The sequence below is a fragment of the Eubalaena glacialis genome, chromosome 8 (genome assembly GCF_028564815.1).
Source record: "Eubalaena glacialis isolate mEubGla1 chromosome 8, mEubGla1.1.hap2.+ XY, whole genome shotgun sequence".
In the NCBI taxonomy this organism is placed as follows: domain Eukaryota; kingdom Metazoa; phylum Chordata; class Mammalia; order Artiodactyla; family Balaenidae; genus Eubalaena; species Eubalaena glacialis.
In genome coordinates, this window is record NC_083723.1 from 51,446,955 (window position 1) to 51,463,234 (window position 16,280).

Genomic DNA, 16,280 nt, shown 5'->3' on the forward strand with positions numbered 1-16,280 from the left:
TGTGGCGCATGGGCTCCAGGGTGCGTGGGCTCTGTAGTTTGTGGCACGTGGGCTCTCTCGTTGAGGTGCACGAGCTCAGTAGTTGTGGCGCGTGGGCTTGGTTGCCCCGCGGCATGTGGGATCTTAGTTCCCCACCAGGGATCGAACCTGGGTCCCCTGCATTGGAAGGCGGATTCTTTGCCACTGGACCACCAGGGAAGTCCCTGTCATTTTTTTGTTGTTGTTGTAAGTATTTTGTTGCTCGATTACTAGGTGGGTGCAGATTTAGAATTGTGATCTCTTCCTAGTGATTTCATTCCTTTGTTATTATGAAATGTCCTTCTTTATCTCTAATACTGTTCCTACCTTAAAGTCTATTTTTTTCCTGCTATTAACGTAGTTAAAACAGCTTTCTTGTAGTTAGCATTTGTATGATGTACTTTTTCCATTCTTTTTTTCCCCTTAATATTTATTTATTTATTTATTTAGGCTGGGCCAGGTCTGCGTTGCAGCATGTTTAGTTGCAGCATGCGGGATCTTTTAGTTGTGGCATGCGGACTTCTTAGTTGCAGCATGCATTCAGGATCTAGTTCCCTGACCAGGGATTGAACCTGGGCCCCCTGCACTGGGAGCATGGAGTCTTACCCACTGGACCACCAGGGAAGTCTCTACTTTTTCCATTCCTAACTTTCAGTATTTCTGGGTCCTTAAATTTAAAGTGTCTCTTGTAGGCAGGATAGAATTGAATTTTGCATTTTATCTAGTGTTTTATTTAGAGTATTTAGCCCATCTCTATTTAATGTTATTACATTTGGGTTTATGGCTACCATTTTACTATTTGTGTTCACTTTTTCTCTCTTCTTGTTTTCTTATATATCAGTATTTTTTATTATTTCCTTTATTCCACATAGAGTTTTTCTCTCTATGAACTTGTTGGTCATATATTCTTTTCTGTTTTCTATACAGATGACCCTTGAACAATGTGGGGGTTGGGATGCTGACCCTCCACAAGTCAAAAATCCACGTGTAACTGTGCAGTCAGCCCTCCATACTTGTGATTCTGCATCCACAGATTCACCCAACCGTGGATCATATACTACTGTAGTATGTATTTATGGGAAATAAATGGTCCATGTATAAGTGGACCTCTGCAGTTCAAACCTGTGTTGTTCAAGGGTCAACTGTTCATATATTTGGTTTCTATCCTTTGGGCAGTTACCCTTGATTTATTACATATAATGCAAATTTAAATTTTATTGCCTCTCCAGTAGTGTTACAACCATTTATCCCCCCTCATCCTAAAACATACTTTTAAATAAATATGACTCTCATTATGCTGTAATCTAATTATCTTTTTGTCTCCTATTAGAATGTACATTTCTCAAGTCCAGGAATCATAGTTTATTCAGCATCTGTTTTATTCCCAGCATCTAGTATGCAGTGGGCATGTTTATCAAATGAGGTAATTCTCCCTAACTAGTGAAGAATAATAGCAGTGGACATTTCCAAAATAAGGTTGAAGGTGAATTAAAGAACCATCCTCACTTATTTTTAAACAGTCACCCTAATGACTAATCTCAGTAATGACTAATGACAGTAGAGTTTTAAACATCTAATAGCTTTAGACTCACAGATATAGAGAACAAACTAGTAGTTACCAGTGGGGAGAGGAAAGGGAGGAGGAGGGGCAATATAAGGGTAGGGGATTAAGAGGTATAAACTATTAGGTATAAAATAATCTATAAGGGTATATTGTACAACACGGGGAAGATAGCAAATATTTTATAATAACTATAAATAGAATATAACCTTTAAAAACTGAAAACAAATAAAAAGCATTCAAATTAAAAAAAATCTAATAGCTTCAGTAGTAGAATTGTCTGTCTAGTTTACTAGATAGCTTACCTATGTTAAAATATATTGCTTCAATATTTTCATTTGTCAATGAGTAAAGAAGAATTGAATTCCAAAGGGATATGTGATCCAAGTGTACAGTGAAAGTATTCTTTATTAAAATGATTTTAATTGGGAGTTATTTCATATAAGAAGTCAAGTGAGTTATTTTAAGATGGGAAATTTTCTTGGTTTGAATACTTTGTAATTTTAAATAAATTTTTAAAAATTGTCCTTTTTTCTTAAAGATAGTGCTTCAATGTTATTTTTCATGTTGTGCAATCTTGCTCTCATCAGTCTGCTTATATAGCAGTACAAGATGTTAATAATATACTATCTCAGCCTTAAGGTACCTAGATTAACAACTGTCTTTTGAAAGAAATTTTGACAGTAGAGGTGGGAAAAATATTTTAAAATATACTTCTCTCTCTCTCTTTTTTTGATTTTTACATTGAGCAAAAGTTTAAAAAATGGTAAACACTGCCAAAATAGACTTTTGAATTTCACAGTATATATTCCAGATGGTTGGAACTTTTTTATTCTGTGTTTAAATAAAACTTTATTTACAGAAACAGGCAACTGGTTGGTTTTGGCCTGTGGACAATAGTCTACAGACTCCTGCTAAATGGATATATGAAAAGTATTTTTTTCTCCTTACAAAGGAATTTAAATTATAGAAAAAATAAAGGGGAAAATACACATGATGGTTGGGAGTTCTTAACTTGCATAAAACTTGAAAAAAGAAGGCAAATTGCTGATTCAAAAAGATTTGGGGGGGTTTCTTTTTTTTAATTTAATTTAATTTTTTTTTATGCAGCAGGTTATTAGTCATCCATTTTATACACATCAGTGTATACATGTCAATCCCAATCTCCCAATTCATCACACCACAACCCCCACCCCCCGTGGCTTTCCCCCCTTGGTGTCCATACGTTTGTTCTCTACATCTGTGTCTCTATTTCTGCCCTGCAAACCGGTTCATCTGTACCATTTTTCTAGGTTCCACATATATGCGTTAATATATGATATTTGTTTTTCTCTTTCTGACTTACTTCACTCTGTATGACAGTCTCTAGATCCATCCACAACTCTGCAAATGACCCAATTTCGTTCATTTTTATGGCTGAGTCATATTCCATTGTATATATGTACCACATCTTCTTTATCCATTCGTCTGTCGATGGGCATTTAGGTTGCTTCCACGACCTGGCTATTGTAAATAGTGCTGCAATGAACGTTGGGGTGCATGTGTCTTTTTGAATTACGGTTTTCTCTGTGTATATGCCTAGTAGTGGGATTGCTGGGTCATACGGTAATTCTATTTTTAGTTTTTTAAGGAACCTCCATACTGTTCTCCATAGTGGCTGTATCAATTTACATTCCCACCAACAGTGCAAGAGGGTTCCCTTTTCTCCACACCCTCTCCAGCATTTGTTGTTTGTAGATTTTCTGATGATGCCCATTCTGACTGGTGTGAGGTGATACCTCATTGTAGTTTTGATTTGCATTTCTCTAATAATTAGTGATGTTGAGCAGCTTTTCATGTGCTTCTTGGCCATCTGTATGTCTTCTTTGGAGAAATGTCTATTCAGGTCTTCTGCCCATTTTTTGATTGGGTTGTTTGTTTTTTTAATATTGAGCTGCATGAGCTGTTTATATATTTTGGAGATTAATCCTTTGTCTGTTGATTCGTTTGCATATATTTTCTCCCATTCTGAGGGTTGTCTTTTCACCTTGTTTGTAGTTTCCTTTGCTTTGCAAAAGCTTTTAAGTTTCATTAGGTCCCATTTGTTTATTTTTATTTCCATTACTCTAGGAGGTGAATCAAAAAAGATCTTGCTGTGATTTATGTCATAGAGTGTTGTGCCATGTTTTCCTCAAAGGCTTTTATAGTGTCCGGTCTTATATTTAGGTCTCTAATCTATTTTGAGTTTATTTTTGTGTATGGTGTTAGGGAGTGTTCTAATTTCATTCTTTTACATGTAGCTGTCCAGTTTTCCCAGCACCACTTATTGAAGAGGCTGTCTTTTCTCCATTGTATATCCTTGCCTCCTTTGTCATAGATTAGTTGACCATAGGCACGTGGGTTTATCTCTGGGCTTTCTGTCCTATTCCATTGATCTATATTTCTGTTTTTGTGCCAGTACCATATTGTCTTGATTACTGTAGCTTTGTAGTATAATCTGAAGTCAGAGAGTCTGATTCCTCCAGCTCTGTTTTTTTCCCTCAAGACTGTTTTGGCTATTGGGGTCTTTTGTGTCTCCATACAAATTTTAAGATTTTTTCTTCTAGTTCTGTAAAAAATGCCATTGGTAATTTGATAAGGATTACGTTGAATCTGTAGATTGCTTTGGGTAGTATAGTCATTTTCACAATATTGATTCTTCCAATCCAAGAACATGGTATATCTCTCCATCTGTTGGTATCATCTTTAATTTCTTTCATCAGTGTCTTATAGTTTTCTGCATACAGGTCTTTTGTCTCCCTAGGTAGGTTTATTCCTAGGTGTTTTATTCTTTTTGTTGCAATGGGAAATGGGAGTGTTTCCTTAAGTTCTCTTTCAGATTTTTCATCATTAATGTATAGGAATGCAAGAGATTTCTGTGCATTAATTTTGTATCCTGCAACTTTACCAAATTCATTGATTAGCTCTAGTAGTTTTCTGGTGGCATCTTTAGGATTCTCTGTGTATAGTATCATGTCATCTGCAAACAGTGACAGTTTTACTTCTTCTTTTCTGATTTGGATTCCTTCTATTTCTTCTGATTGCCGTGGCTAGGACTTCCAAAACTATGTTGAATAATAGTGGCGAGAGTGGACATCCTTGTCTTGTTCCTGATCTTAGAGGAAATGCTTTCAGTTTTTCACCATTGAGAATGATGTTTTCTGTGGGTTTGTCATATATGGCCTTTATTATGTTGAGGTAGGTTCCCTCTATGCCCACTTTCTGGAGAGTTTTTATCATAAATGGGTGATGAATTTTGTCAAAAGCTTTTTCTGCATCTATTGAGATGATCATATGGTTTTTCTTCTTCAATTTGTTAATATGGTGTATCACATTGATTGATTTGCATGTATTGAAGAATCCTTGCATCACTGGAATAAATCCCACTTGATCATGGTGTATGATCCTTTTAATGTGTTGTTGGATCCTGTTTGCTAGTATTTTGTTGAGGATTTTTGCATCTATGTTCATCAGTGATATTGGCCTGTAGTTTTCTTTCTTTGTGACATCTTTGTCTGGTTTTGGTATCAGGGTGATGGTGGCCTCGTAGAATGAGTTGGGGAGTGTTCCTCCCTCTGCAATATTTTGGAAGAGTTTGAGAAGGATGGGTGTTAGCTCTTCTCTAAATGTTTGATAGAATTCACCTGTGAAGCCATCTGGTCCTGGGCTTTTGTTTGTTGGAAGATTTTTAATCACAGTTTCAATTTCATTACTTGTGATTGTTCTGTTCATATTTTCTGTTTCTTCCTGGTTCAGTCTTGGAAGGTCATACCTTTCTAAGAATCTGTCCATTTCTTCCAGGTTGTCCATTTTATTGGCATAGAGTTGCTTGTAGTAGTCTCTTAGGATGCTTTGTATTTCTGCGGTGTCTGTTATAACTTCTCCTTTTTCATTTCTAATTTTATTGATTTGAGTCCTCTCCGTCTTTTTCTTGATGAGTCTGGCTAATGGTTTATCAATTTTGTTTATCTTCTCAAAGAACCAGCTTTTAGTTTTATTGATCTTTGCTATTGTTTTCTTTGTTTCTATTTCATTTATTTCTGCTCTGATCTTTATGATTTCTTTCCTTCTACTAACTTTGGGTTTTGTTTGTTCTTCTTTCTCTAGTTCCTTTAGGTGTAAGGTTAGATTGTTTATTTGAGACTTTTCTTGTTTCTTGAGGTAGGCTTGTAGTGCTCTAAACTTCCCTCTTAGAACTGCTTTTGCTGCATTCCATAGGTTTTGGATCATCGTGTTTTCGTTGTAATTTGTCTCTAGGTATGTTTTGATTTCTTCAGTGATCTCTTGGTTATTTAGTAACATACTGTTTAGCCTCCATGTGTTTGTGGGTTTTTTTACTTTTTTTCCTGTAATTGATTTCTAATCTCATAGCATTGTGGTCAGAAAAGATGCTTGATATGATTTCAGTTTTCTTAAATTTACTGAGGCTTGATTTGTGACCCAAGACATGATCTATCCTGGAGAATGTTCCATGTGCACTTGAGAGGAAAGTGTAATCTGCTGTTTTTGGATGGAATGTCCTATAAATATCAATTAAATCTATCTGGTCTATTGTGTCATTTAAAGCTTGTGTTTCCTTATTAATTTTCTGTTTGGATGATCTCTCCATTGCTGTAAGTGAGGTGTTAGAGTCCCCCACTATTACTGTGTTACTGTCGATTTCCTCTTTTATAGCTGTTAGTAGTTGCCTTATGTATTGAGGTGCTCCTATGTTGGGTGCATGTATATTTATAATTGTTATATCTTCTTCTTGGATTGATCCCTTTTTCATTATGTAGTGTCTTTCCTTGTCTCTTGTAACATTCTTTATTTTAAGGTCTTTTATCTGATATGAGTATTGCTACTCCAGCTTTCTTTTGATTTCCATTTTCATGGAATATCTTTTTCCATCCCCTCACTTTCAGTCTGTATGTGTCCCTAGGTCTGAAGTGGGTGTCTTGTAGACAGCATATATATGGGTCTTGTTTTTGTATCCGTTCAGCGAGCCTGTGTCTTTTGGTTGGAGCATTTAATCCATTCATGTTTAAGGTATTTATCAATATGTATGTTCCTATTACCATTTTCTTAATTGTTTTGGGTTTGTTTTTGTAGGTCCTTTTCTTCTCTTGTGTTTCCCACTTAGAGAAGTTCCTTTAGCATTTGTTGTAGAGCTGGTTTGGTGGTGCTGAATTCTCTTAGCTTTTGCTTGTCTATAAAGCTTTTGATTTCTCTGTTGAATCTGAATGAGATCCTTGCCGGGTAGAGTAATCTTGGTAGTAGATTCTTCTCTTTCATCACTTTAAATATATCATGCCACTCCCTTCTGGCTTGTAGAGTTTCTGTTGAGAAATCAGCTGTTAACGTCTATCGGAGTTCCCTTGTATGTTATTTGTCGTTTTTCCCTTGTTGCTTTCAATAATTTTTCTTTGTCTTTAATTTTTGCCAATTTGATTACTATGTGTCTCGGTGTGTTTTTCCTTGGGTTTGTCCTGCCTGGGACTCTCTGCGCTTCCTGGACTTGGGTGGCTATTTCCTTTCCCACGTTAGGGAAGTTTTCGACTATAATCTCTTCAAATATTTTCTCGGGTCCTTTCTCTCTCTCTTCTCTTTCTGGGACCCCTATAATGCGAATTTTGTTGCGTTTAATGTTGTCCCAGAAGCCTCTTAGGCTGTCTTCATTTCTTTTCATTCTTTTTCTTTATTCTGTTCCGTGGCAGTGAATTCCACCATTCTGTCTTCCAGGTCACTTATCTGTTCTCTTGCCTTAGTTATTCTGCTGTTGATTCCTTCTAGTGTATTTTTCATTTCAGTTATTGTATAGTTCATCTCTGTTTGTTTGTTCTTTAATTCTTCTACGTCTTTGTTAAACATTTCTTGCATCTTCTTGATTTTTCCCTCCATTCCTTTTCCAAGTTCCTCGATCATCTTCACTATCATTATTCTGAATTCTTTTTCTGGAAGGTTGCCTTTCTCCACTTCATTTAGTTGTTTTTCTGGGGTTTTATCTTATTCCTTCATGTGGTACAAAGTCCTCTGCCTTTTCATTTTGTCTGTCTTTCTGTGAATGTGGTTTTCCTTCCACAGGCTGCAGAATTGTAGTTCTTCTTGCTTCTGCTGTCTGCCCTCTCGATTGGGGGGTTTCTGATGTGAAATATAAGAAAAGAAATAAGCCTTCCTTCTAATGAACATATACCTGAATACTGTGCTCATTATCATCCATAGTCACTATTTTACATTACATTTGGGGTGGATTGTATCATATCTCCTTGTTGATTATTAACGGTAGGTATTATATTAATGGCAGAGGATCATTACCCCCACACCTTGGTAAAGACTGCTAGTGATAATAATATAAGGAATCCTGTAAATTTGGTGTGAAGTAGTGGAAAGAATTCTCTCTTACAATTTGGATACTTATGTTCTTTTTAAGAATATCACTCTTATGAATGACTATATACTTTTCTGAACCCCTTTTAGTTTAGTTGTTGTTTTTTTTTTTTTTTGGCTGTGTTGGGTCTTTGTTGCTGCGCGCAGGCTTTCTCTGCTTGCAGCGAGCGGGGGCTATTCTTTGTTGCGGTGTGTGGGCTTCTCATTGTGGTGGCTTCTTGTTACAGAGCATGGGCTCTAGGCGCGTGGGCTTCAGTAGTTGTGGCACGCAGGGTCAGTAGTTGTGGCTTGCAGGCTCTAGAATGCAGGCTCAGTAGTTGTGGCTCACTGTCTTAGTTGCTCCGCGGCATATGGGATCTTCCCAAACCAGGGCTCGAACCCGTGTCCCCTGCATTGACAGGTGGATTCTTAACCACTGTGCCACCAGGGGAGCCCCCCCCCCTTTAGTTTTGAAATGTGATGATTCTGTATGCTTTTATGTACTTTACTTATCTTAAGGTATAATTCCATGTAAAGGGATATAACAATATAGATAAGAAAATCTCGTTTTTGTGAAATGAATTTTTACTGAAGCATATTTGATAAATGGTTAAGATTACATAAGCTTGTTTTAAAGAGATGGGAGTACATTTCTTTCCTACTCGATTGCTCTGTGTATATGGGACTTCATCTGTGTATATTACTAATGCAGGACCTAAATATTAAAGATGAATTTTCACTCTTTAAATAGTTTCTTTCCAATAAAGAGTGTACATATTTAACACAGTAAGTTATTTTGGCCTGCAAGAAAATTCTTTTTTTATTATTGAAGTATAGTTGATTTACAATATTGTGTTAGTTTCAGGTATGCAGCACAGTGATTCAGATATATATATTTATATATACATATGTCTATATGTATCTATATATAGACATATATGTATTACTTTTCAGGTTGTTTTCACTTATAGGTATTACAAAATATTGAGTATAGTTCCCTGTGCTATTCAGTAGGTCCTTGTTGGTTATCTATTTTATATATAGTAGTGTGTATATGTTAATCCCAAACTTCTAATTTATCCCTCTGCCCACCCCCTGTTCCTCTTTGGTAACCATAAGTTTGTTTTCTATGTCTGTGAGTCTCTTTCTGTTTTGTAAATAAGTTCATTTGTATGATTTTTTTAAAATTTCATATATAAACAATATCATATGATATTTATCTTTCTGTGTCTGGCTTACTTCACTTAGTATGATAGTCTCTAGGTCCATCTGTCTTGCTACAAATGGCATTATTTCATTCTTTTTAATGGCTGAGTATATTCCATTGTATATACGTACTACATCTTCTTTATCCATCCGTTGATGGACATTTTGGTTTGCTTCCATGTTTTGACTGTTGTAAATAGTGCTGTTATGAACATTGGAGTGCATGTATCTTTTTGAATTATGGTTTTCTCAGGATATATGCACAGGAATGGGATTGCAGGATCATATGGTAGCTCTATTTTTAGCTTTTTAAGGAAAAGTAATTTTATTTTTGACTTTATTGTGACATTTTTTGCTTTTAACTATTCGTTGTTACAGTTATGTTACAAACTTATGAGCTGTGGAAGGAATTAATATGGGTGTAATGAAGATTTTTTTAAACGTAGTTTTGGTAACCATCTCATCTTTCTTGGTATGTTTCCAAAGGGAGAAAGGTAGTTCCTGCTTTAAGTTTGATGGTTTTAGTCACATTTTTTCTTATTTCTAAGCTAACAAAAATTTCCTTTGGACTTTGAAGGTGGGAAAGAAAATCTTTTAAGAGAGAAACGTTTCAAAAACCGCACTTAAAAGACCCTTTCATGTAAAGTTTGACTTTTTAATTCTTATGTAAAAGCTGTTACTTAGACTTGATTTGGTATTTTTAGACATCCATCAAATTGTCATTTCATTATTTTAAAATCAGTCCTTTTTGGGAAATAGATGACTAATATTGTCATCATTATCAGGAAATAGCTCAGCATCTGTGTGATGTTTTTTGGATGTATTGAAATTCTTTTTACAGGTTTGGTTTTTATAGCATGTCTTAGTTACTGTGTTATGGAGGAAAAGATTCTCACTATTCTGGCATAATGGAACTAGCCACATGATTCTAGAGAAGTAAATGTTGAGTGGGAAGACTTGGCTAGCTAGAAGTAAAACATGGACTCTAAGGAACTAATTTGCCTTCTGAAGTTTTGATTTGTGTTGACAGGAGGAGAGTAGGCTATAAATGATAAAGCAATGCTGGGAAACATTATTTTTCTTCATTATTAACCTTGTTATAATAGAAATTATTTAAAAGGCTTTCTCACCCTTAAAATATCTTCATGCTTAGAAATAACAGAAATTCTGTCTAATGATATGCTTTGGGATATTTGTACTTTTGTTTTAGTTTTTAGCCAGATACTGAGTTACAAGTAATATAGTGCTCTGAGATTCACCATTTTAGGTTTTCATCATGCAGATAGTGTCTTCTAGAGGAGATGATACACTAATAACATGATAGAAAGGCATATTTTATTGACTACTGATTGATCTGTACATGGCTCTTGATGCTACAGAGATATATGTGTTACTCTCCATGGCTTTTCCTTCCTATTACATTTACAAAGAAGAACATTTGTTAGGTAATTTTGTGTTATTCCTGGAGGACAGTAGTGGCTAAAATCTTACCAGGCTGTTACAGGTGGAAATTGAGTTCTAACCTAGCTCTTTTTGATGAAATAAGCACTCTATTATTTTTATCTTTAAATGTAATTTTCAGTTCATTTCACCTATGTGCTTACTATCTTAGATGCCATGCTTTTTTGAAGTGGTAGATTACTCCTACCTTGGGTGTGATTGCAGAGTTAGATTTCCCATTACGTTCTATCTGTTAAAGATTAGAGAGAAACATTCAGAAGTTTCCTTATTTTTAGGTCAAAGGTGGAGGTGGAGACTGTATGGTTTTTGTTTACTCATTTTAGGAACACTTAGCATTTCATTCTTTTACTGAATAAGAATGTTATACTTATTTATTCTTATTAAAAGTTTGCTGAAGATTGGCAGCACTTTTCTAGTGTATTGTCAATGAAAAGGGCATAGGACACAAAAATGAGTTTTCAAGTCCCTCCTTGAATCTGGTTTTGGTTTACCTTGTTTTTGTTTCTATTCATTTACTCATGCGTTACATGTAGTATTTATCTAACTTGACTGTTAGGTGCAGGATACCAACTTCGTCAGAGTTACTTCCTAGTTCTTTTTTTCTTTCTCTCTTTTACATAATGGCTCCTCCATTGAGCTCCACTTGCTGTTGTAGATAGCATTATGTAGTTGAACATTAATCTGTCTCAGCCTTTCTCCTTTAGAGTTATTCGTCTGAACCAAAGAAGACTGAAAATTATTTGAGTAACTGTTTTCTCAAGGATATATAATTACTACCATTCTAGTTGCATTGTTATTTAATTACATACAAAGAATGCCGTAGGATAGTGGTTCTCAAAGTGTGCTCCTGGCCTCAGACCCTTTTGGAGGTCTGACACGTCAATAATATTTTCTTAACAAGTCTAGGATATTATTTGCTTTTTGTTCCCATTTTTAAGCAAGTGCACAGTGGTGTTTTCCAGAGACTACATGGTATGTGATATTAGAATAGCTTGAATGCAGAAACAGATGTGAGAATCTAGTTATCTTTTAAACACAACATAAAAGATATTTGCAAAGATTTAAATAATACTATTGCCACTTTTTTTGTTTTGGAGAATATAGTTTTAATAAAAATATTTATGCTAACATGTAATGGGTTTATTTGTAATTAATCAGTAAGGCAGTCTTCACTTTGCACAGTTCCAATTAGCACTAATTTTAGTTACGACAGTTTAGTTAAATAATACCAGTCCCACAACAACATGGTTCTAATCTGACAACCACTGTATATTAACTGTGAGTAATTGCATAAAATAAAATTTTGCAGGTAGCTCTTTAGTCCACGGATCACTGTGTAAATAACAAAATGCACATCATAGTTAGTGACCAATCACATCACTTCTTTCAAAGTCTGTCTAGGATTGGTCAGTGTGCATCTGTTACGAATTCATACATAGAAATCAAAACCTGCAGTTGTGTTGCTTCCTTGTCTCCTGTTTGTAAACCCACATGTCATTTTATGAAAATGCATATTTGAAAGAGTGAATTGGCCAGCAAAGATGAAACTGTGGCAAAGAAACAAAGTGATAATGCTGGAAGTGAAACTTGAATGGAACATAAATGGAGCCATAGAAGAAATAGTTGATCATGGGAATATTGATACTGCTGCTGTTCAAGATAATTTAGATATTCAGTCAGGGGAAATTATTGAAGGCGAACATATTAATATAAATGAGCAAAGTGGTGACCAAAGGATGAAGATGTCCTAGAAGAAGTGATGCTGAAAAACCCCTTCACATTATAGGACCTCTCAGAGATTTTCACAGCTTTGAAAACGCAAAGGATAAAATGTTGGAAACTGATTCAAACTTAGAAAAGAATATGACAGTTTGCCCAGGCATAGAAAACATGTTCACTTGTATTTTAAGTTACACAATGAGAAGAAAGCAAGCACTGCTCAAAATACTCTAGATAAGTTTTTTTTTACAAAGAAGACACTTTAATTCTCAGTATTGCTAATGTTCTAAATTACAGTATAGTAAATAAATATGTTTGACTGTTTTTTTCCATTTCCCTGTAGATAATAACTGGCAGTGAGAGAGTTTTTAATGTTTTGACAAAAATTTGTAAAGGGCACAGAATAATTGTAATTTTTTCCATTGATTATTGGGATCACTTTTAGACATTACTCAGTTCTAATATAGTAAATATTGATAGATATAACTCATATAAACAAATCTCTTTATATTTGCCTTTATACTTGTCTCCTATATTTTTTGTCCTGATTGAATAAGCATTGCCAATAAGCCTAAAACCTAAGGAACAATTTATACTCCTTTATCTCCCTCATAGTTTACATTTCTAATGATTTAAGAACTCTCATCGTTATCCCCTTCTCTTCATACCCTATTGATTGTCTTTACTTAGGCACTCACGTATCACCCTTCATAGGGTATGACTGTAAAGGGATGGTATGGTTATAAAGGGATAGCATGAGGGAAATGCTAGGGGCAACAGAACTGTTCAAGATCCGGATTTTGGTGGTGGTTACAGGAAGGGTATACATGTTAAAAATCATAAACTTTCTTTTTGTCTTGCTGTGACATTGGCCTTTAAATGTTTCTTTGCCATGGCTTCAAAATAGATCTTACAAATAAATCAGCAAGTACTTACAGAGTGTATCGGTCAAGGCATTGTCCTGTGTGCTGAGGAAGATATAAACACACAGAAGCTATGTTTCTGCCCTGAAGGAATTTATATCCTAATAAAATAGAGTTAGAGAACACAAGTAACAGCAGTAAGATAAATTGTAATCATCTCTAAAAGGAAATACAAACAAAATGCTAGTTTGTGCTAGGAATATGTAGGAGGATAATTCTTCATTGAAGAGATGGCATTTAAGCTGAGTCTTGGAAAATGCATTGGTACTTGGCAGTCAAAAATAGAGACAAAGGACATTCTGAAGAGAAGGAAAAATATAGTGCACTTTACAGAGTTGTAAGTTTTCCTATTATAGCTCATAAAAACTTGGGATCTACACCTCATGAATGCTCACATCCTGTTTTATTCCAGTTTGTGCTCCAAAACTCTTAGAAACATTTTGGTCTGACGCTGCAGACTCTTACAAGTAGTATTATGGCTTTCAACTTAATAATTTCGTTCATCTTTTTTATTCTGATTTTAATGGTTCTGTGGACAGTGAACTATTTCTAAGTCTTAATGTAGTCAACAGATAGTAAATATGTAAGTGAAAAGTCTGATATTTCTGTAAAATTTTCTATTGACAGAGTGAATTTGAGTAAATGGAGTTTTCAGAATATATAATCTTATAAAGTATTTCTGTAATACTTCTCCAAATTGCTTTCCTCTAGTTTTTCCTATTTAGGTGAATGAATCAAGTCTACTTAAAAGCAATCGTAATCTCTTTTTTTCCATAGGTTTTCTGTGAAGACCCTGATTGATCGGTCCTGCTTTGAGACAATTGATGATTCTTCTCCTGAATTTAACAATTTTGCCGCTATTTTGGAACAGATTCTAAGTCACCGGCTGAAAGGTAATAGCGCTAATGTATTATTTATTCTGCCAACAGCTCTCATATTAACAAGGTTGAAATTTTAGAAACCATACAGTATGGTGTATGTAGCAGCCAAGCAGCATCTTGAGAAACATAAAACTGATTTTAGAAGGTCTAATCTTTTGGCTGTGTTCCTGTAAAGAATCTCTATTCTTGGATTTATACCCATTTCCAGGATGCAGTAAAAATATTGAATATATTAATTGCCACATACAAGAAGCAGGATCACTTTCTATATGTAATTAAAATAAAAGTTTAAATTAAAAGGTAGCCCATCTTCAAAGATTACTAGATGGTATTTTAATTAGTTTACAGAGAAGCATCCAGGCATTAAGTTTGTTTGCTTAATCTTTTCTTCATTAAACTCAGAATCTTTGAAAATTTTTTAGCTGTAAGTAGGTTAAAAAAGAGCTATGTAAAAGAGATGCTGGACTTTAAAAAAAATAAATCAGTAAATGTATTAATGTCAGAAATGTAAATCTCTTAAAATTTAAAAGGGAAGATGGGAGCTGTGTTCTCTCAGAATTATAAAATATTTTTAAATTAAAAATATACATCCGTAAAATATAGCTGATAACATCAAGAACTATTATGTAGTATAAATTTTAGTAATAATAAATAATAACTTTATCACATTAATTCCATTATCTAGTTTTCCTAAAGGAGACTTGATCATTAGATGTTTTCACTTAAGTTTTTATTATCTTTACAATCTTAATGGTCTAGTAGGTTCAAATAAGTAATCTGTGTGGTAATATAATTTATGAGAATCTCAAATTTAATCTGAAGGTTAATCTGTTTTGTGCTTTTTGATGCTGAAAGCATCAGTTGAGCAGTCCTGTGGGCTTATAACAAATGGTTGGATTTAATAAATGGGGAAAGAAAATCTGAGTTCATTCAGCCCTTTGCAATTTAAAATGGGATCCATAAAAATCACTTGTGCTTTTCTGTTAAAAGTTTGTTGTTCTGTATTTTTAAAGGGTTATTTATTTTTCTTATTTTGCTGTTCTGTGTTTTCTAAAATTTCTGCCATTGATGTGTTACCTTTTATGAGAAAATAGGTTTTTATGAACGCAGAGCATCTGAAAGTATTTTGAAATATTGTCATGGTTACTATATTGTGTGGTGATCGTATTTTAAAATTTTATACATAATTTTATAAATAATACTTTAAAACACATCAAATACAGCAGAGCTTGATGTATCTTAATGTTCCAAAGGTTTTATCATAAGACCTCAATTTCCTTGATTTAGTGTACCATTTAGCATTTAATTTGCTCACAAAATACGTAAACAACTGCAACAGAAAACAATTAGACTGTGTTGATATAGCCGTGCTGAGTTACAGGGTTGACTAACTACCGCATAAGTGGACCCCTCCTGCACACCTGTGTGCCATCTTCTGAGTCATGCCTCAGCAAAATACAGATCATAGGCCTTTAGACTTACTTCGTCACCATGAACGTTATTTCTGAGAAGCCAGTGAACTACTGTATTGAGAATAGAATCTCTAGTTGATTTATGGATAAGAATTCCACGAGTATGACAGTAAGACAGTAAGAAAGATGATCCAGTGAGGTTAGTGTGAATTTTTTAAGCTAGGTAAGATTAATAATTCAAAACATGCTTTTTAAAAAAAGTTCCTGTTGGGACTTCCCTGGTGGTCCAGTGGTTAATACTCCACACTTCCACTGCAGGGGGCACGGGTTCGATCCCTGGTCGGGGAAATAAGATCCCACATGTCAGAAATAAATTTAAAAATTTAAAATAAAATAAAAAGTTCCTATAGGTCGACTATGGTGGTCACTGTTATTACTATAGATATGAATTATGAAATGATCTGTAACTCTCAAGATGAGGTAGTTTATTTAAGATTCAAGTTTCTAGAAACTTCATATAATATTGCCCATTTTTTGGTATTCTAATATGTAACAAATTGCTTTTACTTTTGGAGAAGTTATATAATTATTTGGGAGGTTTTTTTGTTTTGGTTTTTGGTTTTTTTAATATCTATTTATTTATTTTGGCTGCGCCGGGTCTTTGTTGCGGCAGGCGGGATCTTCTTTGCGGCATGTTTAGTTGTGGCATGCAGACTCTTAGTTGCGGCATGCGAAC

General features: G+C 34.6%; 1 protein-coding gene across 7 annotated transcripts in view; it reads left to right on the forward strand.

Annotated features, from left to right (window-relative positions):
• Window positions 1–16,280, forward strand: part of RUNDC3B (RUN domain containing 3B) — a 147,425-nt gene that overhangs the window by 11,136 nt on the left and 120,009 nt on the right. For all 7 annotated transcript variants that reach the window (XM_061197672.1, XM_061197673.1, XM_061197677.1 and 4 more), the window contains exon 2: window positions 14,029–14,144. In XM_061197672.1, coding sequence (XP_061053655.1) covers window positions 14,029–14,144 — 116 coding nt within the window. The remainder of the gene's footprint in view (window positions 1–14,028; window positions 14,145–16,280) is intronic.